The following is a 25,781-nucleotide window of genomic DNA, read 5'->3' as shown; positions in this document are numbered from 1 at the left end:
ATAAAAAAGGGTATCTTTTTCCTCCAAAATAACCACTGAACAATAGTTAGAACTCTAGGGTTGGGCCATAGCTCTGTCATGCATATTAAGGATCTCTCTTTAGGAAGAATGGCCTTGTGTTTCTGACAGTTTAAGGAAGGAAAGGCAGGAGTGGGTTGGGAGAGGGTATGGGATCTCTCTACAGCACCCTGAAATGGAGCTTTTGGAGGTCAAGTTCTTGGATTTGCTGTTGCTCCAAAGAGGGATCCTGAACTACCTGGGTCTTCATTCTGGAGAGAGATGGCTCAGGTCTCAGCTGCAGAGAGAGGCCATGCACTGAGTGAGGAATAGCAGGGAAGCCCGTGGGATGTACCATCAGTATGGGAGTGACTGAGGCGCCGTGAGGGTGGGGCCTCTATGACAGTCTACTGTCAGTGAGTAGACTCCCACCCATCCCTTTGACCTCCCACCCATCCCTTTCTCAAGCCTGGCAAAGTCACCTTGGCCAATAGGGTGATTCCTATGGGCTTCCCACTTACAAACATGACTGCCAGCCCATCTTAATAGAGCCCCTTGAGTCTGAGTAGGTGATCTCCATTTTCTGAGAATCTAGCGTACTCAATATCATCCACGGACACATGGCAAATCCATGCTACATAGAACACAAGTACAGAACTCTCACCGGAGCAGCATGTTGAATGCAGACCCTGGACAGCCACAGCCTCCTGTACCACTGGTGGTGGTGGTGGAGGCAAAACAAACACTGGTACCTGGGAGTGGTTTTAACCCCAGGTTGCAGGGCTGGAAACAGTGCGGTAACTGTAGGCATCCTTCAACTGGGAGGAGTACAGGAGATGCTCAGATCCTGTTCCCGTCTCCAAGCCTGGGGCATGCTAGTGCATCCACAGAGGGAGGACTTAACACTGCTAGCTAGCACATAGGTAATCTCATTAAGTGATGTGTCCATTTTTACCTCCAAAAATCTATCTTATTCAGGGACTAACACCCACTACTTGAAATTACTCCAAGTAGTTAACCATTTATGAAGCTGTTTCTACCCCTTCTCATTGGCAATTTAAGTCTAAAAGCAGCTAAATAACTGAGGAATTATTTGCTCAGCTGAATCCTAGTGAGTTGTTATTCCAGAAATTGCCATAGACAAGCACTAGCTTTGGAGTTCTGATGTCAGACAGCATTACAGAGTGTTGTGGGCCATCTCTACTACCTGCGGTAGTGTCATGGAGGAAGCAGCTCTCTGCAAGGTGCTTAGAGTTTAGTTGGGAAACAACACACTGGGGAGCTTTCCTCCCTCATAAATTGGAACGTAACTTGTTAGCCTTGTTACTAGAGACGTAGTTTTACAGTGTGTGTTAGCTTCCTAGAGCTGCTGAGACAAAACACCACAAACTGGATGACAAAACAACAAAAATTCATTCTCTCTGAGTTCTGGAGGCCAGAAGTCAGAAATCAAGGTGTTGACAGCCTGTGTTCTCTTGAAGGCTTTAAGGGAGAATTTGCTTCATGCCTTTCTCTCAACTTCCCATGTTTCTGGCCATCCTGGTGTTCCCTGCCTGGCAGCTGCGTGGCTTCAGCCTCTGCCTCCATCTTCACGTGGTCATCTTCCCTATGTCGTCTTCCGACTGGATTAGTGTCCACCCAAATTACCCCAGCTTAACTTGATTACATCTGCAAAGACCCTATTTGCAAATAAGGTCACATTCACAGTTTCTAGGGGTGAGGACTTCAGAATATCTTTTGGGGGACAAAATTCAAGCCATAACACAATGCTATACGTATTCAACCTATAAGTGCACAGGAGGGAGGTGTTGATGGAACACTTCATGGTAGGCTGGAGTGTTGAGCTGCACTTTGAAGGTGGGAAGGAAGTGGACTTGTGGAGGGTGGGGGTGTTGGGTATTCACGCACAGGCAGGATGAGCAAGTTTGACCACAGTTGGAAACACCTCTGTGGAATATCTTGTTCGAGGTCCGCGCTTATCTTTGTGTCTCTATCCATGCAGGCAGAACCACCACAGACTGACATAGATTTGGACCCGGATGCAGATCTGGCCTACAATAGTCTGAAGGTAAGATTCTTGGGGGACAGGCTTCCTGGAACGCTCCCCTGGCAGAGGGCAGATGACAAATCTGGGCATCAGGAAATCAGGCCCTGAGCCCCAGTCTGCTAACAAGGAGAGCAGTAAGCAGGTAGCTTCCCTTTTCCATGCTGTAGTTTCTTCACCTTTGGAATGAAGAAAAATTTGTATCTACTACAGGAATGATAATAAATACATAACCTACCCAATACAATTTCAGTTAAAATATGGTCACTAAAAATCACTTAGGAAAAAAATCAAGGCTTGCACGGGCAGACATAGGGCAGAGGGATCAGCCAGTGTGTCCTCTGCTGGCACGCAGGGAGACAGGGCGGTAGAACAGTGGGAGGTGAGCGGGTCCCACGGCAGGGAGGAACGCACAGAAAAGGGGCTTCAGAAGAGGCCCACCCCATTCCCATCCTCAAAGACGTAGTAATGTGGGAATTTAGCCTATCTGCCAGTCACTTACAGGACTACAAATAACTCTGGCTGGTTGGTCTGAAGGTAGTGAGTTATCTCAATGGGCTGTTCACAGTCTGTTACAAATCGAACTCCTTGTTCTATTCCTTCCCCTGTCTTACTGCTGCACTTGACTTGTCAAAAAATAAAAAACTTGTCAAAAAATAAATAACTCTGGTAACAGCTACATTGCCCAGGAGAACAGCCTTGAATCATTCCCATGGCTTATTTCTAATTTTTTAAAGTGTGGTAAAATACACAAAAATTTACCATCATAATTAACCCTTTTTAAGTGTATAGTTCAATGGTATTAAATACACTCATAATATTATGCTAGCATCTCACCAGCACTTATCTCCATAACTCTTTTCATCTTTTAAAACTGAAGCTCGTACCCATTAACAACTTCCCAGTTCCTCCTCCCCCAACCTCTGGCAACCACAATTGTACTTTCTGTCTCTCTGCATTAGACAATTCTAGGTTGCTCACATAAGTAGAATCGTATAGTATTTGTTTTTTGTAATTGGCTTATTTCACTTAACATTTATGTCCTGATAGTTGATCTCTATTGTAGCATGTGTCCATCTTCTTTTAAGACTGCGTCCCATTGTGTGTATAGGGATCACACTTTGCTTATCCATTTGTTAGACATCTAGGTTGCTTCTCTGTTTTGGCTATTGTGAATAATGCTGTACTGAACATGGATATACAAGTATCTCTTTGAGACCCTGCTTTCAGTTCTTTTAGGTATATACCCCGAAGTGTAGAGTTGCTGGATCATGTAGCCATCCTATTATTAATTTTTTGAGGAACTGCTGTACTGTTTTCCATAGCAGCTACACCATTTTACATTCCCACCAGCAGTGCACAAGGGTTCCAGTTTCTCCACATCCTTGCCAACACTTAGTATTTTCTTTTCTTTTCTTTTCTTTTTTTTTTTGATAGTAGCTATTCTGATAGGTGTAAGGTGATATCTCATTGTAGTTTTGACTTGCATTTTCCTAATAGTAATACTGAGCATCTTCTCATGTGTTGATTGGCCATTTCTATGTAGTCTTTGAAGAATGTCTTTTCAGACTTCTGCCTATTTCTGAATTACGCTGTTTGGGGTTTTGTGTTGAGTTTTAGGAGTTCTCTACATACTCTAGATATTAATCCCTTATCACATACATGATTGGCAAATGGTTTCTCCCATTCTGTGGGTCATCTTTTTACTCTGATAGTGTCTTTTGGTGTACAAAATGTTTAAATTTTCATGAAGTCCAATTTGTCTATATTGTTGCCTGTGCCTTTGGTGTCATGTTTAAGAAATCATCAAATCTGATGTCATAAGGCTTTTGCCCTATGTTTTCTTCTGAGAGTTTTACAATTTTAGGTCTTACATTTAGGCGTTTGATCCACTTTGAGTTAATCTTTGTTGACGATGTGAGGTAAGGGCCCAACTTAATTCTTTTGCTGTGGATGTCCGGTTTCCCAGAACCATTTGACTTTTTAAACAACCAGGGCCACACAGATGGCATAGGAGGGTGTATCATAGAGATCTCCTTCTGGAGTTGTTTATTAGACTTACTTTCCTTATGTGATATTCTAAAGATTCAAAACCCTCCAAGGAGCCTGGGAGTCTTTCAGTGGGATAAATGCCTGCAGCAAGGGGACTTCTGCATGCCAGCCTTCACCCGCCTTTCCCAAGGGAGGCTTAGCGCCTGGGGATGAAAATGAGCACGTGAACTATTATAGGTAGCACTTTCGGGGCATCAATCCCACCCATCCTTTTAGAACTAATGAGAGGGGCCCAGTAGTTCCCCAGGAGTAGATGTGGGACTGATGGCATCAGCATCGCTGAGCTTACTGGAAATGTAGATTCTCAGGTACCCGCCCCAGACCTGCTGAATCAGAAGCTTGGGATAGGGCCCAGCCATCTGTGTTTTAACAAGCCCTGCAAGGGATTCTGTTGCCCACTGAAGTCTGAGAACCACTGTACTACCCTACCCATGAAACTGCCTCCCAGACTCCTGCATTAAAATCAGCGCAAAAACTCCTCCTCCCATTTAGCTGTCCTTGAGGAAGATGCCCCTTCTTGATTTTACAGGCCTCATCTCCACTGCCAAGCATGGGGCCTGGCACAGAGAGGGCCCAATAAATATTTGTCTTAAACTGCCATAAGTCTAAATAGCTGCTCCACTCTGCTGCTGTTGACTTAGGCCAGGATTCTGAGGGTGTGAGACCTGGTTTTCCCAGCATTGTCTCTGATGAAATGATTTTACTTGTGGGCCTTGTCACAGAGGCTGGTCCCGGGGACCCCTGGGGTTGAAACTACCCACTGAAAGGAAGTACTCATGTTGAAGAGGCTGGCTTGGGTGCTTCTCAACCAGGCCCAGCCCAGACGTTCAGGGGACTTTATTACCACTTACTAGTATTTTTTATAATAATGGAAATCGGGCTTTTAGGCAGAACACTGTCAGCTTATATTTAGTGAGCTCAAGCTGTGCACATCCCTCCTGAATGCTCTGAAGTGTGCAAAGGGATGGGAAGTGTACTGTGCCCTCCAAAAGTATAGACTGTACCTGAGCAGGTAAGTCAAAGCGCTAAAATGATGAGTCAATACACCTGGCCACTCAGCTGCCTCTTCCAACCTGATCCTTATCCAGTTGGATTTGAAAAAGCTGCCCACAGGTACATGCATAAGATGAAGCTACTCTAGGAAGACCCCTTGACAAGTAGTGATTTTTTGCTTAAACCCTTTTACCAGAATTTTAGAAATTTCTGCTGATCCTTCTGGAATGCAAAAAGTAACTGCAGCTCTCGGCAGAAGCACATTGACTACGTACCCTGCACAAGGCTTAGGTGCCCCCATTTGGGGTAAGGTCATGTAGAAGGGTTCTCAGGGCCAGTCACTCCTGCAGAGCATTGTCCCTGGAGGCCTGAGTAGGGTGGATGGAAGATGGGTCTCCCTGCAGTGACTGTTAGCCCTGGCCAGTGTGCAAAAGCAGAGGAGAATGAGTGGTAGGGATGGTGAGGGCAGGAGGGGTGGCTCTAGGGTCGGCAGAGGGGGAAGCTCACCATTCCCTGGTGCCTGAGACAGGCCTGGTAGTCAAAAAGAGCCATGACTGTGCTGACCTGGAAGCTGGCTGGGCAGACAGACCCTGCTTACGGCCAGCAGCAACGTTGGTTTTTCTTTATCGACGTGCTATCAGCCAGAGCTGGATTCAAATCAGGAGATGGTACCCACTGACTCAGTTTGTGCAAGAATGATAGAGAACTAAGAGTCCAGCTTGGCACTTAAACACTTTTCACCTCAACTGACTATCCAGCCATTGGCTTATCCAATGTTGAACGTGCATCAGAAAAGACTCAATTGAGAAGATCCTTTGAGTGTTTTTTTTTCTCCTTAATGTGTCCTTTTTATAGACATTTTTCATTTTATTTGTAAATTTATTAAAGTAATTCTGTTCATCTTAGAAAAATTTTAAAATACAAGAAAATCTAGAGAATTTTTAAAAAATCCATATTCCTGCCACTTAAAGGCAGTCTCTGATATTATTTGGATATTTATTTCTAATGCTTTTTATACGCATATTTATATAGTTGCTATTCTTCTTTTTTTCTCACTATAACGAGCATTTTTCTACATGTCTTTGTAAACATGATTTCCATGGTTGATTACAATTTTATGACATGATTATCACAATTATCCATTCTCTAATTGATGAATATATTCTCATGTTTTACTTTTATAAATAATCCTGTGATGAAACTAGGCTTTTTTTGAGAGAGAACTGGACTATTTTATTAAAATTCCTCATAATTTTAAAACAAACTGTATCCATTACTGTTTACTGTGGCTAGATTTGTGAGAGCCATTTTCACAACTTTAGCTTGTTTTATGGAACACGGATCAGTTTTACTGGTTTAAAATCTTACAAAGTTATAGAATGGTGGTATAGTGTTGACTATATATAGAATTTCCATGAACCCTTATTCAAAATTGTGCCACCTCCAGTGGTAACGCTCATCCCGTGTGAAATATCTACTTTGTAGTGGTCATCGTCATAGGGTGCTTTCCAGGGATGGACTGAAGTTTAAGAAATAGACACCCAAACTCTCTATAGAAAGGTTTCCTGCCCAGTCCAATGTCCAGCTAACCTAGGGCTACCCAGGGACAGGAAATCGGAAGCATGTGGTGTGCAGGGCCTCAGCACACTCTCCCGGGGCAGTTTCACCCCCACCCACCCACACATCCTCCCAAGACTTCAGTCCTCACCAACATACTGATCCATCTCTAGCCCATAATTTCAACTGCTCACTGCACTGTGGGGACTACAGCTGCACAATGTGAACCCTGAAACCCCATCTTGTCTCAATAGATGACACACGTCACCCAAGCATCTAGACTTTCTTCCCACTCACTTCCCACATTCAAGCAGTCTCCAGGTCTTGACAATTCCACCTCCTAAATCTCTGCATCTCATTCACATCTCCCTCTGCTCCCTGCCATGGGCCATGCCATGTTGTACTCCAGCCAGGTGGCCCATCTCCCCATGCAAACCAGGGAAACCCTTCTGAGGCTCTGCGATGACCAGCTCACTGCTTTTTCCTGGATCCAGCTCCCTTCCCTGGGTTTTGGAATCTCTTGACCCCCACCCCCTCTGCTCTGCCTTCTGCATGACAGCATTTCCCCGGCAACTCCTGCTTGTTCTCCTTCTCTAAGGCCTTTGTACCTGGAGGCCTCTTGTCTGTCTTTTTCACATAGCTAGCTGTTCCTGTCCTTTAGCTGTCAGACCTGTTCCCTCCCCTTACCCTCTGGCCCTACCCCTCTGAGTCAGTGGATGGCATTCTTCTGCGTTCCCCAGTCACTCTGGATTCACTCATGTCATGGTGTGTTCCAGGCTGCAGTGCCATGATCTGTACTTTAGTGTAATTGATAGGTTCTAAGCAGGTGTTGTGCCTGCAGCATCTAGCACAGTGCCTGGCCTGAAGAAGGCAGATGATGATTGGTGGGAGGCAGGGCCGGGGAATGGGACTCCCTTATTCTTCAACTGGAATGGCATAGCATTTGGGTGCATCAAAAATATGTCTTTCACACAAATTCATCTGTTTCCATTTATATGAGGTACCTAGAAGGGTCAAACTCAGAGACAGAAAGTAGAATGATGGTTGCAGCAGATGAGGAGTGGGGATGGGGAGTTCATGTTTCATGGGGACAGAGTTTCAGCTGGAAAAGGTGAAAAAGTTCTGGAGATGGATGATGGGGATGGTTGCACAACATAAATGGACTTAATGTAAATTAAGTGGACTGTGCATGTAAAAATAGGTAAGATGGGGCCAGGTGCGGTGGCTCCTGCCTGTAATCCCAGCACTTTGGGAGGCCGAGGTGGGCAGATCACAAGGTCAGGAGATCGAGACCATCCTGACTAACATGGTGAAACCCCATATCTACTAGAAAAAAAAAAAAAAAATTAGCCAGGCGTGGTGGTGGGCGCCTGTAGTCCCAGCTACTCAGGAGGCTGAGGCAGGAGAAAGGCATGAACCTGGGAGGCGGAGCTTGCAGTGAGCCGAGATCATGCCAATGCACTCCAGCCTGGGTGACAGAGCGAAACTACATCTCAAAAAAAATAAAAAATAAAAATAGGTTAGATGGCTAATTTTGTGTTTTATATTTTTTACCACAATAAAGCATGCATATTCTTTTGGCACTGTTGGCCAGAAAGGATGATGAGGGAATGGTAGTGAGCCTGTGGGGGAGGAGAGGGGAGTGGAGAGGAGAGGTGATGGGTGGGGGACCAGTGGGGTATGGTTAGGGGAGATGGTGTCCAGGAATGGTTAGAGAATGGGATAAATAGAAATGTCACAGATGTGCCCTGGGTAGAAATCCTTGAAAAACAGCCAGAGCTTTCAACCAACCTGGCTCTCTTTGTCTTGAGGCACAATCTCACAGCTGAGTAGGTCCTGGCGTGGCTGTCAGCACAGGCACCCAGCCAACAGCTGTCACCGAGCTCAGTTCTGGCCTGTCACGGCTGGAGGAAACCTTAGCCACCAGCTGTTCTCACTCCCTTAAGCCACACCTGAGGAGGCTAAGGTTCCAGGACTGTGCAGTGTGCACCTTGAGCCAGGAGGGGACCCAGGGCTGCCTCCACACCCAGTGCTCCTCTAGCATGTGACACTGGCTCTCCTGAGGATGGCCTTGGCTGCCAGAAGATCACCCAGGCACTGAGGGGATCCTTAACTCCTGAACTTAGTAAATAGACTCACCATAGGCTTGGTGACTCATCAGTGATCATTATTAATCACCTTATTTTGGGGCCCTCATCATGTCTGCAGAGTTTCTATCTCTGTGCATCGTTCTAAATCTTCTGGAAATCACCACATATATGGTGGAGTCATGGGGGCGCCCTGGCCCTCTGTCCTGGGTCAGTCTCTAAACTTGCTGTGAGCCTTCCCCTCCCTGGGCTCAGCTTCCTCACTCAGCAAATCAAGAGATTCATTCTCCCCAGCGGTCTCCTGGTTCCATCATGCTATGGCTCTGTAACGAACATGCAGCCAATGCATACTCATCCACATCTTTGGGTTTCCTTTGGGAAATTTTGAATCTCATGTATCCCAGGGTCCTGCCGGCAGTTTGTGTGTGATCATCAGACCTCATCTCAAACACAAAGTTAAATGTACTATCCAGAAAATATGAAGTATGTTCCAAAGTTGAGTTCCAATAACACATTCAATTCTGTATGTAGGTATTTTTCCTCTGCTGACAGTGACAGTTGGTGGCTTTCTATATGACCAAAACAACAAAACTGTGTCCCTGGTGTATCCTCTAAGTCTAATTAGTCCAGGACAAAAATGATGCTTCCTGAAAAATAGGGAGCAAGGGGTTCTCTGGGCAAATAAATTTAGGAAATCCTGCATTCTTGTATCTTTTCTTGGAAAGTCACAAAGTGTGTGAACATATTTGGATTCTAGGAATTCTTATGTTTACTATGTCATTTAAAATTGTGAGCCCAGCATTTCCACAAGGAGGAGTTTCACAGCCAAACGTGTTTAGAAACACGAACACTGTTGAATCACTTGGGAGACTGCCGCTCTGGAGGCATCGTGCAGGTGCTTCACACTTGTGACTTGAAGTCATGAGTTCACATCCAGGCCCCAGCTTTGACTGCTTGCTGATGGCAGTCAGAACTTTCCATGTGTTTCAACGTTTAAAGAGCGAAGTTTCCCAGTGGACAAAAGAAGAGGAGGAGGGGAGGCCCACACAGGGAGAGGGCCCTAGGGCAGGGAGTAACGGCAGCGGCCCTTGGGCTGTTTTCCAGAGACAAGAGCTGGAGTCAGAAAACAAAAAGCTGAAGAATGACCTGAATGAGCTGAGGAAAGCCGTGGCCGACCAAGCCACGCAGAATAACTCCAGCCACGGCTCCCCAGATAGCTACAGCCTCCTGCTGAACCAGCTCAAGCTGGCCCACGAGGAGCTCGAGGTGCGCAAGGAGGAGGTGCTCATCCTCAGGACCCAGATCGTGAGCGCCGACCAGCGGCGACTCGCCAGCAGGAACGCGGTAACAAGATGGCGGCCCGCGGTGGGGCTGCTGAGGGGTGACCCTAGGTGGTAGATTAGGGTTTTTTTAATGTATCTTTACCCACGAGGGTCTAAAACCTGAAAGAGCAGAGTCTCTCGCTGTGGGGTCTCCTCTAAAAAGGCAGAGCAAAAGACTTGCTGCCCTGTGAGCATGACCTTCCCTGGGGGATGCAACTACAAGCTTCTAGACTCTTCTGAAGTTAATATGATACGAAGATGTTTAATAGGTAACCTCAGGGTGGCCTTTTCACCTCATACCCCTTGCTGTTTGCTTTCTGAAGTGGAGAGAGTCATTGTGCCTTCTCAGTCCCCCAGGGTGGCAAGTCCTAGTCACTGTATTTTCCTAATGTTCTCACTTTCTGGGACAGACTAGAGCCAGAGGATGGGGACAGAGGCCACGTGGGTCACTCCATGGGCTCTAAAAGCCTGAGCCACTTCTGGGCATGAGCCTCGGGACAGCTGGGGTAAGCAGGTGCTGACAAGTGTGGAGGATTCCAGCTGAACCAGGGTCTACCTGTGTGCTCTGGACTTGGGTGCTCTATCCTCCCAGGGGCACCTCCTGGCCATCTTCCCCCACCACCCCACATGCAGCTCTGTCTTAGCCTGGCCTCGTTGTTCTGTGTCTCTTCCAAGGTGACCTTTTGGAGTCATGTTCCTGGCCTGGGTTTGATTGTGGTTATCTCTGTTCTTTCCAGGCCTTTGTCTTTTCCCAAAGACATGTTTTTATACCTGTTTGTATATAAAGCCATTTTGTGGCAATTGTTTAACCAGAGTTATTTTTTTATCTGGGGCTTCCTAGGAGCCAAACATTAATGCCAGATCAAGTTGGCCTAACAGTGAAAAGCATGTTGACCAGGAGGATGCCATTGAGGCCTATCACGGGGTCTGCCAGACAAACAGGTAAGGCGGCCGCGGAGAAGGGCCCTGCCCAGCCGAGTCTGTTTGGGGTTTTCCTCAGGTGATGACCATGTGCTCAGCATCAGAGAATTATTTATTAGAGGACACAGAAAGACTGACTCAGAACCCCTGCCCTACTGTTAGCTCAGCAAGGCTCGAGCAACACACTCAGCATCTAGAGCCCAGGTTCCCTGAAAAGGATTAGGAAAAGGGAGCTTCCCTGGGAGGATGACAGGAGTGGAATAGGAAGGTCTGGCTGAGAACAGCTTTTCTCCTTGAGAGGACGCTGGCTGGGGAGGGGGATGGGGGGTGGCTAACTGGCAGCAGAGGGCTGCCTAGCCACTTGCTGCAATGCCCTTCTCATGCATGCAGTGTTTGTCACACAGTGGGGGCCCACCCTCTGTCATTCAGAACAGATGGAACCCAAGCTGGGCACTTGGGGGTGGAATGGGAGCATTTCATCTCCACTGTCTTAGCCAAAATGAGATCTCCTTGGATGTGAGTTTAGCAACAACTGTCCCCTTGAAGATGAGCTGAGCCAGGGTTAGGGCAAGCAAGAGTGATTGTCTGAGGGCAGCAGCAGGGCCAAGTGTTGTCAGCAGACAGAACGCAGACCCCCAAGGCACAGTGTCTGAGAAGGTGCACTGCGGAGTCCACTCCTCACAGTTTAGTAGTGGTCACATGACTGATATGTGCCTCAGTTGCCTCATCTGTGAACTGGGGACAGCCATAGCGGCGTCCTTCGTGTGGCTTTGGGGAAGATGGGGTGAGCTCCTATCATCTGTGTAAGGGACTTGGGACAGTGCCTGCCTGTGGCGCGCACATGATGAGTGTTACTGCCTTGATACCGTTATCATCTCTGCTTCTCATGCCCCTGTGGGCACCTATTTTTAAAAACAGAGCTGGCTGGCCGAGCATAGTGGCTCACACCTGTAATCTAAGCACTTTGGGAGGCTGAGATGGGCAGATCACCTGAGGTCAGGAGTTTGAGACCAGCCTGGCCAATGTGGTGAAACCCTGTCTCTACTAAAAATACAAAAATTAGCCGGGCGTAGTGGCGGGTGCCTGTGATTCCAGCTACTCAGGAGGCTGAGGCAGGAGAATTGCTTGAACCCAGGAGGCGGAGGTTGCAATGAGCCGAGATCATGCCATTGCACTCCACCCTGGGCAACGAGAGCAAAACTGTGTCTCAAAAAAAAGAAAAAAAAAAAAGACGGAGCTGGCCTCTTCCCTGGCTGCCTTTCTCTCTTACCTCAACTGATAGAATGTTGATCAAGTATTTGTTCAAAATTGGTGAAAATAGCAAATAGCAAACATTTCCCAAAAATGTCATTAGGTGGCACTGTGAGTGCAACTTTAAGTTTTTTTGCAAGAATGTCACAGTCACTGAAGACTTCTGGTGCTTTGATTCCCAGATCTTTTCATCCAGTCCCTCTTTCTGCAGAGGAGGAGACTGAGGCTCGGAGGGGTGGAACAGCTTAGGCCTGCGGGTGGCCTGTGCCTGAGTCACGGTAGAATCCGGAAGGCCTGACTCAAGCTGGGGCGGCTTCCAGCCACTGAGTGGGTAATCAGAAGTTGAAGGTGGTGTCGCAGGCTCCAGGAGGAAATTAAATTTCTTTCAAGAGAGGTATAATTCTTTTCCCCAAAGGAGAGAGAAAAGGAATGAAGGTGACTCACTCAGTGCTAAAACTGGAGTCGAGATTTAGTCATTTTAAATTATCTTGGGTTGAAGATAAGAAATGAGATGAATAAGAAAAAGCCCAGGTGATATTAAAGTAGAACGGAAGAAGCAGCCGTGTGCTTGGTCTGACAAGCGGTATGCGTATCTCCCCGATCTTCAGAGCCGTCACCGTTGGCAGCCCCTTTTATTCATGCAGCGGTTGTCAGGGATCCAGACCCCAGTTTAGGTTTTCCCAGGGGCTGCTTAATACCCTGGATTTGTCTTCCTTTACAGCAATAATAATGATGGTGATAAAATAAAAATAGCTTTTATTATATCTTAAAATAATTCTGTTCCCAGCAAGCCTGGTGTACAATAGGAAATTAATAGCCTGTGAAACTGAGTTAAGTACAGAAAAGGAGCCGGCTGCCCTGGGGAGTGGAGGCCTGAAGAGCCAGCTCCACAGTGTGTGCTGCACCAGGTGCTGTGGAAGTGGCCATGGTGGGCCTGCCTCTCTCCCAGTCTGGCCTTAGCTTTGGGAAGTGTTCATGATTGCTGCGGATCCCAGCATTGAGGGAGGAGAGGCAGGGAACAGGGACCCAACTGGGATTCTGTGGAGCCAGTGACAAGGGGATTCCCATTACCATGAGGGCCACCCTGGCAACTGGGGTGCTTTGGAGATAGACAGCTGCTCTGCTTTCCTACAGTTTTCCTGTAATGGAGAGTTCTACTGCTTAAATTATATCTACACATGTGTGATTTGTAGGAGACCATTTAGAATTTTGATGACATCTATCCTCTCCCTAGAAGAAGTTACACTTATATGCTGAATTTTACTTAGATTTCTGGGGGCTTCCATCACATTCCCAGTCGTAGCCTCTTTAAGCATTCATGATCCTCAAGTTCAGAACTTTTATCACTTGCTAACCTTCATAAGTTTGTAGAGTTTTGTTCTGGTCCCTATAACTGTGTCTTTTCCTTTGTTTTGAACTCTGGGGAGAGAAGCTATTATTGAGGGGCTGCTCTGAGAGGAGCTGCAGGAATGCAGGTGGCACTTCTGCTTCCACAAAGCTTTCTCCTTTTTTACCTCTGGGAACTAAGAGACACCAGCATCATTGTCACCATTTTATATATAGGAAAATGAAGGGGCAAGAGGGCTGTGAACATGAGCTGGGTGCTGGGCAGTTTGTCTTCTTTTCAGGGCTGTATATGGGAGAAGGATGGGGAAGTGGGTTAGGAGGGTACAAGTTGCCACTGCCCTCAGCCCAGCCTCACCTTGGGGTGAGCACTTAAAGTCAGAGGTAGGGGCAGGAGTGTGGCCAGGGCTCTGGTCTGGCTCTTTGACAGTGCTTCTTTGATTCCTCTCCACTTCTACCCAAGCCTTACCAAGAGTGTAGAACTCCAAAGTGAGTCTAGTGCATTCATGAAGTCCCAGAAAACCTCCTAGCAGCTCCTCTCTAACCAGCAGTTCCCCGGCAAGACAGGAGGCCTCCAGGCATTGCCACCTGGGCTTGATCGGGCGCACCTGGGTTATTATTCACAGTCCCCCCGCCCCCGCAATACACACACCAGGGGCCTGTCCAGGACAGCGGAGACTGTGTTTGACAAGGAACTGTGTGCAGTCTCAAGATTTGCTTGGAGCTGTTGGCTCATTTGACCTTGAGCCTCGACTGCTGTGGGCTGCCTTGCTCAGAATGGCAAAGAAGGCCGGAAGAGCTGGCTTCTGCCCAGCTCCTCCCCCAGAGGGCCCAGCTTTAACCCGTCCTGACTAAGAGCTCTTGGCTTTTTTCAAGGAAGTGATCATTTCCTTATGTTTCCCAAAGTTCTGCTGGTCCTGAGTTGGCAGCACAGTTTGGGTCTGCTGTAATTTCATGGCTGGGTCATATCAATCCACAAACCGTTCACCCTCATGTGGCCAGGCCTAGGGCCTCGGATGTTTCTCTGTTGTTCCTGGCGTTTGGAGTGTGCCTTCCATTTCCCAGAGGTCCCAGGGAATATGCTAGGAGGTTGAATAGAAAGCTTGGATATGAACTAAAGAAGTTAGGCTATCTGTGGAGCACGCAGGGGGCTTTTTAGAACCGGGAAACTGACCATCTCTGAGCTGGCAGGAACCTTGTCTGTTTCCCCAGGAAGGCAGGTTCTTAACTGTGGTGGGGCCATGATTGGTAGATCCTGTTTTTCAATATCTTCACAGAGGCAAAGTAAATATTATCCTAGGCCTTGTCTGGCTTTTTATATGATGTGGAAGAAACCTTTGCAATAAGGTTAGTAATTAAAGATCTGGAAGAAACCTTTGCGATAATTCAGTGGGCTGCTTTCACTTTACCCATAAAGAAAGAGAGGCCCAGGGCGTGGAGGTGATTAGCTCGGGCCATGGGCTCATTACAGGTAGGGCTGGGAGTTGCCCTGATGCTAGGTTCTCCAGCCAGTTTCCTGGATGCCGAGCCTCACTGCCTCCTGTGGCTGGAGACTGACTGCAGCAAGTTAACTTATCTCTGTGTGTCACAGTAGTCTCTCTGTAAATATTTGTAGATTTATTAATTGATATCAAGGACTTACATTTTCAACAAAAAATCCTGAGCCAAGTAGTTTGGACTTTTTCTTTTCCCACCAGGAGGTGGCGCTCCCTCCCTGGCCTTGGCCCATAATGGCCTAAGTGGAGCTGGAGGATCTCCTCCAGGGGTTCTTTCCTCTGGGAACCAACGGCTGAAGCAAGTTGGTTGACTGGTTTTTAATTTACTTGTGTGTCTGATTTCCTGAGCACTGTGGGCTGCCGGGGCTGCACAGTTCTCTACTTTTATCTTTGTCCATAGTGCCTGGCTTGTTACAGAATTAAGAGTTCTGGGAGTATGGCCCTGTGAGGCTGGTGGCCTGGGCATTAATCCTAACTTCCTCGTTGTGTGAGTCAGCTTCGTGTGCCCCACCCTAGAGAGCTCTGCAGTCTGTAACTCTATGGGGACAACAGAGGTGAGGTGACCCTCTGAGACAGAGCCCCAGCAGCCCCTCCCTGGGGGGTGGGGGGCTGGAGGCTGGAGGCTGGAAAGGAGCTTTAGTGCAAGGTCTGAAGACCCTGGGTCCTGGCGCAGAAGTCAGTGTCTCTGGTGTGGGAAAGGAGGTGGGTGGAGCCCAGGATCCCTGCACTTGTTCCCTTTGAGTGCTGATGCTCTCTACTTCCGGCCCTCCCCGAGAATCACTGCAGTGGTGCCTACAGTCCTCCAGTGAGCTGTGCCTTTGGGTTAAAGCACCACCCATGAAAGGCCCTAGTAAAATGCAGGCACTAACACCTGAGACGGGATGATGCTGAGTTATGAGTTTGGGATTTGTTAAAGTCTGTGTTGATGTAACGATGGAAAGGTATAATGAGGCACGTCTGACCCCCACTTCCTATCGTGGCCTGAAACAGTCTCTCGGGTTAAACATTAAAAGAGCCCTGGCTGAGGAGGAAGTCCCTTCAGATGTGGGGGGCCTTAGGATTTTATTTTTGGTTTACAGATGGTTTGCCCCCTGGGAATGAAGACGAGGGGATTAGGGGTCCTCATTTAGGGCTGTTTGGATGCAGCTCTTGCTCCATTATTCCTGCCTGGAAAGCTGGAATCTGGCCTGCAGGAGGAATACTCCAGGAACAGAGGCTGTTAGGAGCAGGGAGGTGGGGCAGAGTCCTGCTGGGGGCAGCAGGCCCCTACCTGCCCTCCTCCACCCAACCCTGCTGGCCCTTGAGTATCTCTGTGTGCCCAGGGCTGTGCAAGTTGAGGACCTAGGTGGAGGTGGAACGCTGGACACAACTGACCTCCAGGAGCTGCCCTTGCTGGCATGGGGCAGACACTGGGTGACTTGGAAACAGCAAAAGAGTTTGCATGTAGAGGGGTAAGGAGTCCTGCTTTCCCAAATTGAGTAAAAAGTGGTAATGCACCCCAGTCCTAAGGTCAAGGGGAGATATCATTCAGTTCTCATCTAGGGCATCACAAAACTTGTTTTAGCTATTTGAGAAAGACCCTGCAAGGAGAGCTGGAGTTAAGATTAGTTAATATTTTTGTGCCTTTAAGGAGTCTCAGAAAGATCTGCATTGAAAAGCAGGTAGTGTCTGCAGTCTCCTTCCTTACCCTGGTTGGGCCTGACGTCCCCCAGGGGCTTCCCATGCTGCTCTGCAGATGCAATGTCTTCCCTACCATGAGCCTGCTCACTGCCTGCAGCTTCCTCCATGCACACTTAGGGTTCTCTCCTCCCAGCCCCTTTTGCATCTCTCCCTGTGCTTGTCTGAATCAATCTGATTGAGGGAAGCACCATGCGTGAGGCTATGTGAATGCTTCCACACTACCTGCACTGCTGCCTTGCTGCCATGCTGCCATTTACAGAGTTACCAGAACAAGCTGGCCCTCTGCTGTCTCTGGGGCAGCATGCTTTCCCACCTGGGGTTATTAGCAGGCCCCACATGAGACCACATGAACCCACTTCCAAGACAGTACCTGAAACCGGAGGACTTGTGGGAGAGATGCTGTTTGCAGGTGACAGGAGAGGAAGAAGGGAAAATGGGAGTTCTTGAGCCTTGCCTTTTTTTCATTTCCAAACCTTGGCTAGAATCGCCTCACTTTCCAGGACTCCCTGCCTGCCTGTCTCTTCCCTCTACACTGGACACCCTGTTTTTCTGTCCTTTGTTTCTAGCAAGACTGAGGATTGGGGATATTTAAATGAAGACGGAGAACTCGGCTTGGCCTACCAAGGCCTAAAGCAGGTTGCCAGGTGGAACATATTCCTTTCTTCCTGTGTCTGCTTTGTCCGTTGTGCCTGCTCATGTCTATGCTTAACCGTTTTTCAGCTACAGTGGGTGCGAGAGCACGGGGAACAGTTGGCATGCAGTCTGGCTGGTAGCCCCTGTGGTTGACCATCTGTTGCTGTGCCCAGGCTGTGCAGATATGACTGAGGGTGGCTGGTTGTTTGGGTCAAGGTGATAGCATTTAGCGGACCTCAGGAACCACATGGTCCAGCCCACTTGTTCTATAGGTGAAGAAAGAGACAAGTGCAGGAGGTCACAAGGCGGCAGGCACACAGCTCTTTAGAACAAGGCTGAGAAGGAAACATACCTCTGGGGAATCCTGGGCCTGTGCTGCTTCCACACTACATATTGGCCCTCCTAACTGCAGGATCAGCCAAAAATGTCTGCCTGATCTGTGCTGCTGGCTGTGCTCCAAATGTAACCTGTGCCCCCCAGAGCCTGCCATCAGTACGTGTGCTGGTCCTGATCTCTGGGACTCCCTGGAGCTGATGGCAGCCAAGTGCAGTGCATTCGTCTTGACATCTGGCCTCACAGCACCTTTGTGGGGTGGGGACACTGAAGCCCGGAGGGTTTAAGGAAATTGCTGGTGAAGCAGAAGATCCAGAATTTGAACCTGGTTCCAGCTGATACCAGAGTCTGTGCCTGAAACCCACTGGCCCTCAGCAGTGGGTGAGCAGCTTAGCCAGACAGGGTAGGCATGCACCGAAAGGACACCATGTGATGGTCACACCATAGGCCTGTTGACTGCAGGTGGGTTTTAAGAGCTGTGGCATAGCTTTGCCTATTGGAGCCTCTCAACAAGAGATGGACTGGTGGTCATCGAGCTCGCTTTCCATAGAGGAAACCGGGACTCAACAAGGTGGCATGAGTGCTGGACCCAGCTCCCTCAGCCAGGTGGTGGCGGAGCAGGAGCCAGAAGCCCTCATGCTGCTTCTCCTTGCTGCCTGCTGAGGATGTAGTAGAGGTACCGTTGCACCAAGAGCATCTCTTCTTGGAAAAAGAAAGTTTACTCAGCTGATTGACAGGGTAGTGTTTCTCTGGGTTCAGATGTGGCCCCACAATCTGTGAGCAAGGTGACATGGTGGGTCTGTTTCCTTGTGAATGGAATAGGACCTTCCTCATGGGGCATTATAAGGAATAAGGTTAATACAGGTGAAGTACTTTGCACATGCCTGATATGTAACCACGGAATAATAAATATTAGCTGCTACTTCTATTACTATCGTGGTTACTATTCAATAAGATCAGATTTCTGTCCCACCAAGTAGTTGTTTTATTGGAGGAAGGACCCTTGTATGAAGCCAGGTGATTCCTTATGCCTCTCCATCAGCAGATCAGATGTGGTTTCATGAATCGGCAGCTGAATGCATTAATAAAGCACAGACCTATGAATCAAGAGTCCTGGTTTCTAGAATCAGCCCTGCCACTGGTCGTGGCCTCAAAGCTCTTTTGGCCTTAGTTTTCTCACCTGCACGATGAGGTGGCTAGCTGAATGTTTAAGTAGGAACAGACCCTGGCTGAGGCACTCAGCTACAGTCCACCTGGAGAATAAGACTTGAACAGTGAATGTGCTGCACAAGGCAGGAGAGAAATCCTCAGGGCAGCTCGCCTAGAACCCAAGAGTGTCTGTTCTCTCTCATTAAATGTATAACTAATTGGTGACTACTTTTAATGTGCTTACTGTAGCCAATATTGGATATTATCTAAATGCTGTATTTCATTTAAAATCCTGATTTAATTACCCAATTATTCTCCACAAATCTCATGTTATTTTTGTTTGGTAATAGGTAATATCGCCTGTAGTGAATGAGTGATTTTCTCAATCACTTCTTCATTCATGTAACTTTGTTGAGGAGCCACTGGGAGTCAGGTGTTACACCCAGTGCTGCTATGGAGCTGACTCAGCTACATAAAATGTGGTTGCTTATATCAACAGTGTAGACTTTCCCTCTCTCTCTTGCTTCCTTGTAGACATGGTTCCACCTGTCTTATGACAATTCTCGCCTCCCAAACCATCAGAACTGTAAAAAACATAGCGCCTTCCTCCAGGGCAGCCACGGCCTCTTAACAGCTGTCCACTGGGCACAACCAGGTTCCTATCTGTGTGCCTGCCTTGGTCATAATCGTTATTTGCATCCCTGGAAGACACTGGGTGGATTTTTTCCATGTAACCATGTCTGGAAGCTCTTTACAGTACAGTACCTCTCCCCCAGCGCCCTAGCTTTCTTCCATATGAAGCCTGCTGCACTGAATCAGAAAGCTGGTTTAAGTAACTGAGTCCAAGAAGGACAGCATCATGGTCATGTTAGCATCTAACTTCCTGAAGATGAGGCTGCCTATGAGCCTTCATTAATCTCTTGCCTTCTATTATGATGGGAGCATTGCCCAGGTAACTGGCACCTCCTGGTCTTGGGCCTTTTGACTTAGAGTCTTCTGAGACTTCTCCTCAATCTTTGCAAGATCTCTAGGTCTTTCTGCGTCTTGTCATGACACCAGCTGATCTTACACCTTCCCCAAGATCATTTGCAAATAGTCTTAGTTTTCATTTTTGGCTGGAGGAAACTTGTATATAAAAATTGTATATGTAATAATTGTATATATAAAATGGGGCTAGTAATAATGGTAAAGATAAAAAAGAAAGCGGCTAATATTTTGCCTAAAACTTGTGGAGAATCTGCCACAGGGAAAATATGTGAATAATATAATTAGCTCAGTTTTGCCAGAGTTTTATCTTAAGAAGGAGGTTCTTGTGGACTTTGGGGCAGATGTACATGTTTTTACTTAAAAGATGCTTTAGAAATGTATTTCTGTTGATGGACATTTTGACAGGGAGACAGTCTTTCAATCCCAAACCATTAAACTATGCTCACAGAGTGAGGAACAAGGGTTGAGAAAAAGGCTTAGGACCAGAAGTGCCTTTGGCCTTGGTTTCCCATCATCTGAGAGGAGGACAGTTTGGCCTGCTTGCCTCGTGGTCCCCATGGCATATGTCTCCTGCTGCGTTCATCCCTCTGGGGGATGTGCAACCGCTGCTGCTGTATGCTTGGCTGCTCCCCTGTTGTGTTTCTGCCTGTGTCCCCTCACAAAGGGGGCCCTGGCCTGGGCCACATGCTCACCTGTCCTCTCCCTGGCACAGGCTGCTGGAGGCTCAGCTGCAGGCCCAGAGCTTGGAGCATGAGGAGGAGGTGGAGCGTCTCAAGGCCCAGCTCGAGGCCCTGAAGGAGGAGATGGACAAACAGCAGCAGACCTTCTGCCAGACGCTTCTGCTCTCCCCAGAGGCCCAGGTGGAATTCGGCATCCAGCAGGAGATATCCCGGCTGACCAACGAGAATCTGGTGGGTAGCCATGTCTAGTGGACCCCAGCTTTGGGAAGTCATGTTCTGGAAGCAAATGGGATCAGGATTGCCTTTGGCAAAACTGACAAGGTTCATGACCCTTGGCCCTATAGTAGGAACAGAGATTCTAGAAGTCTCCAGTCAAGACCCCTTCACTGGAGCTGAAAGATCTCAGACAGCCTCACTCCTATGTCTGGGGCCTTGTTGTTGGCTAGGGGGCCTCACCTGCCTTCTTGCTGAATTTCATTGGTCTGAGCTGCTTTACCTGGCAGCTGGCTTCCAAGAGGATGAAAGCAGGAACAGCGAGACCCGTTAAGACTCAGTCCCAGAACTAACTGTTGCTTCTGCCCATTGATCAAAACCAGTCTCATGGCTAGGCCAGATATGGTGAGAAAGAGATTCTACCTCTTGAGGGGAGGAGTAGTGGAAGAAGTTGTTGGGGGCCTCTTTGCAGACAGTCACCAAAGGAACCCCAGCAGATGCCAGAGAAATGGAAGACAGCCCCTGTCTTATGAGAGCTTGCAGATTGGTCAGTAGGGGAAGCAAGGTATGTAATAAAGAAGAGAAAGTAGATAGTGTTTTTAAAAGCATGATTCTGCATTGAGTTAACAATGAGTATTACAGGAAGAGAATAAATGGTGGGGCGAGCTTTTGGGAGGATGTGAGGCTTGAGCTGAGACAGGAGGTATGAAGGGGATGTAAATCATGGAGACTGGCAGAGGGGGAGGGAGAAGAAAAGCATGGACCAAGGCACCCAGACAGGAGTGAAGGCAGTCGGAGGGCGGGGCTCAGCAGTGCTGATCACCTTCTGGAGCTGAATGTGCCTGCAGAGTGCAGCATGTTCATGTGCCCACAGTGCATCCAGTCCAGGAGTCCAGCCATGGCTGTCATTTCACTTTATAACCAGATCATCTGTGGTTGGGTGGCCAGTTCACTTGATCCCAAGAGGAAAAGTGGGGCCCCAGACTCACAGCTGAATAGCACTTACATACACATGATCTTCCCTCCCTCCCTCTCTCTCCCTCTGTTTGTCTGCAAGTCACTCTCTGTTGCATATACATGTGTTACCTGGTGGCTTTATGAAAAGAAATGCACCATATTAAAGAAACCTACCTGACCAGCTTCTTCCAGGTAGAGGAGGCAGCCTAGGAAATGCATTTGGTGGCCTATGTTCCCTGGAGGGCCATTGACTAAGTAGTGCAGTGAACAATCACCCTATAAAGAGGGCTGTGCACCGTGCAGGTACTGCGTTAGCTCACGGCACACCAACACAGGGTTACCAAGGCCACACTTAGGAGAGTTTGTGAATGGAAAGAGGTGGGTAGTCTTACCTTAGGAGTCCTACCTTAAGAGAGCAAAAGAAAACAGTGCAGTGGGCCCCTCTGCTGGGGTGGTGACACTGGGGCATGAGTAGAGGCCTGTGCTGCTGGCCGGGCGAGGAGGAGGAGGGCTCCAGTTTGCAGCCTGCTGAGAGACTCCTTGGAGAACGTGGTCCTCATTTGCCCAGACAGAGGCTGGGACCCCTAAGGAGAGCCAGCTGCAGCAGGTTTCAGGGGCTGTTGGTGATGTATGTTCACCTGCTTAGCAAGCATTCCTGCCTACTGTGTGCCAGCTGGTGAAGCACTGACCTCTGACAGAGAGGAGACCGTGTATACACAAGTAACCACAGCACAAGGTGCTTGGCAGCCTCATGGAGAGTGTAAGGGAAGTCAGGGGAAATGGCTTGAGGCTGGAGTGGTGGGGAAGGTGTCTGTGTAGAGGGGAAGATGTGATTGTCCCTCCTGGTAGCAACTTGAAAAGTTTAGAGCCATCTTCAGATATGCTCATTTTTCATTTCCAAGATTCCTTATGAATTGAACTCATTATTCTGTAAGCTTTTGTAATTTTAGGCTTTAGGACTTTGGGCCTTGGTGTCTCCACAAGTTTACAACCACTGTGGCCAGCACTGTGTTCCCTTTATTTGTTCTAAATCTGTTGATTTCAAGCTTTAAAGATTCCCAGGTGGTTCCAATACCCCTACAAAGTTTGGGAAGCATAGCTCTATATAATTCCCCTTAGCACATTAAGGAATTCAGCCTTCTGGGATTTGTAGGGGGTTGGGGGTTAGACACCCAGGCATGTCTTAGCACAAAGCCACCATTAATACATGGATCTTTACAATCACCTCTGCTTGAGCATTTCGGGAGGGGTATTGGATTTTCTGGGCTTTCCTGAGAAGCTGACTGAGATGTCAGAGCTCTCAAAGACAGGAGTCAAAGCCTGGCCACTGAATTAATCTTTCCTTCTTGAAGCATGTGGTGTATAAGATGTTGCAAATTGGCATTAGAGCATTTATTGTCTGTCCTCCCAGGGTGTAGTGAAGGTTTTCAAAGTAATGGTGGAAAAGACACAAGAAATACTTTATCTTGTGGATTTGGTAATGTTGTACAGAGGAGCTTCGGACTGATGGTGGTCATAGTACCAGCGTCCTGGTCCCGATCTGTTCTGGAACAGCCCTGGGCTCCCCATTCACTGGGCTGGCCAAGTCTTGTGGCCCCAAGTGTTGGTTAATCCTTTGCAAGAGTCAGAGCTGTAGCTGAGGATTCAGTGGGATTGGATCTGGACAGGGTTATATGAGCACGAGGCGGGGTGGCAGTGCAGTGGAGCGGGGGAGCCAGGGGCATCACATGCTTTGGTGCTGCTTGGGAAGGCACCTAACGGGGGAGATGGAGTCTGAGTAGAACCCAGGGTTCACAGGAGACCTTCGGTAGCCACAGAGAATCCTGGCTTAATTTTCTCTAGACACCTGGGTCCTTTCCACCAGCTGGCCTCACACAGAGGCCATTCTTAGGTCACTGAATAAGGGTTTTACTGTCTGCCGCCTCTCCTGTCATTTAAACTGGGTTTTTAGATGCCTCTCCATTTAAGAAGTATTTTTAAAGATTTGCTTCTTTATCAAGATGAATAAAGTCCCTAACAACATCTATAACTAGGTGTGTAGCTTGGGATGGCCACATCCCTGGGACTGGGCCAACTCCTGTCAACAGGCTGATCTTAAAAAGTTGTCACCCAATGTGATTGTAGAGGCTTCACCATGGAATACTCGCTTCTGTCTTCCTGTCACTCTCTAGTCACCGAGGCCAGCTCTAATGGTGATGGAGCAGGGCTCCTCTTCTTCTCTTTGTGTCCCTGGCCACAGAGGACCGCTGCTCAGCTGGGATGGAGGTGACATTAATGACAGCAAACTCCTCCCTCAGCGGCTTGCTGTTCTAGGTCTCAGTGGGCTGATGGGCTTCCAGTGGCAACAGCTGCTAGGGACTGGGGCCACACCAGTGTCCTGTTTTGCCTCTGGGCCCTGGATAATCTCACTTGCCCACTTGCTCTTCCAATCTCCCTGCCCCCTGCATTCTCACACCTCTACCTGTCCTTTCCTTCCCAGGGCGCTGCCCGCCCCACCCTGGGACTCCTAGGCTGAGTGTGTCTCCTGGGGGGTTGGCATGGCAACCGAAGGAGGCTTGGCTTGGGGAGACTTGGGATTCAGCAAGGCGCCAGAGAGCCTGACCTGGGAGGAGTCTTGCCTTGAGAGAATGGACTCTGACTCATCATCTCCCACTTCCTGAGTTCCAGAGCAGGTGGCAACAGCCTGTGAGGAGCAGCTCTCCTGGCAGCGTCCCTGACTGGCGCATTTCTGACGGCTGCCCACGGGCCGCACTGGCCACCTCCCACTCCAAGCAGGATTTTACCCCCACCATCCCAGGCCGGGCTGATGTCTGTTCTCACACTGCTTCCTCTGCTTCCAGGACCTTAAAGAACTGGTAGAAAAGCTGGAAAAGAATGAGAGGAAGCTCAAAAAGCAACTGAAGATTTACATGAAGAAAGCCCAGGACCTAGAAGGTAGGGGGTTGTGAGTGAGTGTGTTTTGTGAATCAGAGGTACACTTGGCCACGCCTGTGGGTGTGAGCTGCCTGCCTGCCCTCTGCACATTCTTCCTACTTCACTGATTTCTTGGTAGCTCTGCCCAGTCCAGCCACGCGATAGAAGTCAGATCCCATGAGCTTACACATCTGCAGTTGCCAGAATATGGACAAAAGACACTTGAATTCAGCCAGTTTGGGTGCTTACTCTGAGCAAGGCTCTGCAGGGCTAGAGGAATGGGGAACCCAGAGGTGACCTGGTGGTCCCTGCCCTCAAACAGCTTGAAGTTGGAGGCAAGATTGATGTGAAATAATGCTGTGTAACACGAAGACCTAAACCCCAAGGTCCTCACTCCATGCTATGGGGTGTCAGGATTAAACTTCCAGTCTGGGATCTTCAGGTAGAGATTTTAAATCACTCTTCCAGAAAGACCTAGAATGTTTTCTCCCTCTGACTCCCTGCTGCAAATCTCACGGTGTCACTCTTTACATATGTCACCCTGCTTGGAACCCTCTTTCAGCCCCTCACTGCTTGGATACCCCTCCACATCCTTCCACCCTCAGCTCAGGAGCTACATGCCCAGGGCTTGAGTCTCATCTTAGTCCTGACCCCACTTGTGTGTTGGGCACAACCCTGATCACAGTTGTCATTTTACCTGTTTAATCTCCTGCTCCCCTAGACTGGAAGCTCTTAGAGGACAGGGATGTCTGTGATCTCTATCCAGGGGGGACACTTCTCTTCATATCTGCCCATGTGCCCACCAACTTTGGATTTGCTATTCCTCCAGTTCTCATTCTCCTAGTCTCTTGGCTTCAAGCTTTGCTTACTCCTAAAGACCTATCACTCCCTCTTTTCTGATGTTTCTCTGTGTCTGCCCCTACCCTTGTATCCAGTTCTTGTCCCCTGTTCCCAGATTGCTTAGTAGCTTTCCAGTCCTGTTTTTTCACAGCACTGTCTGGCCTTTGCCGTCACCTTATTGCCTGCAGAATGAAATCCCAGCCCTCGTCTGCCAGCCTTCATCCTCTCACACTCTCCCCCATCTCCACTCAGAGCCTCCCTTCAGCCACTAGGAGTTCATGGAGCACCCTTCCCTGGGTGTCACTCGTCCTGGTCCTCTTCCATTGGTCCTC

The 25,781-nt window shown here is 48.4% G+C and overlaps 1 protein-coding gene and 1 long non-coding RNA gene across 4 annotated transcripts in view; one reads left to right on the top strand and one right to left on the bottom strand.

Annotated features, from left to right (window-relative positions):
• MYO5B (myosin VB) overlaps window positions 1–25,781 on the top strand; it is a 367,801-nt gene that overhangs the window by 319,780 nt on the left and 22,240 nt on the right. The window contains exons 27-32 of one of the 3 annotated variants that reach the window (XM_054460694.2): window positions 2,000–2,065; window positions 9,835–10,074; window positions 10,894–10,994; window positions 17,311–17,388; window positions 20,559–20,757; window positions 24,537–24,630. In XM_054460694.2, coding sequence (XP_054316669.2) covers window positions 2,000–2,065; window positions 9,835–10,074; window positions 10,894–10,994; window positions 17,311–17,388; window positions 20,559–20,757; window positions 24,537–24,630 — 778 coding nt within the window. The remainder of the gene's footprint in view (window positions 1–1,999; window positions 2,066–9,834; window positions 10,075–10,893; window positions 10,995–17,310; window positions 17,389–20,558; window positions 20,758–24,536; window positions 24,631–25,781) is intronic. The other 2 variants (XM_063653662.1, XM_054460695.2) reach the window with 2 other exon arrangements.
• Window positions 23,134–25,781, bottom strand: part of LOC129018815 (uncharacterized) — a 37,165-nt gene continuing 34,517 nt past the window's right edge. Inside the window, exon 4 of the long non-coding RNA XR_008495428.2 lies at window positions 23,134–24,560. This is a non-coding gene — a long non-coding RNA (uncharacterized LOC129018815). The remainder of the gene's footprint in view (window positions 24,561–25,781) is intronic.

The sequence above is a fragment of the Pongo pygmaeus genome, chromosome 17 (genome assembly GCF_028885625.2).
Source record: "Pongo pygmaeus isolate AG05252 chromosome 17, NHGRI_mPonPyg2-v2.0_pri, whole genome shotgun sequence".
Lineage (NCBI taxonomy): Eukaryota > Metazoa > Chordata > Mammalia > Primates > Hominidae > Pongo > Pongo pygmaeus.
The sequence above is the reverse complement of the archived record's forward strand: the minus strand, read 5'-3'. Positions and strand labels throughout refer to the sequence as shown.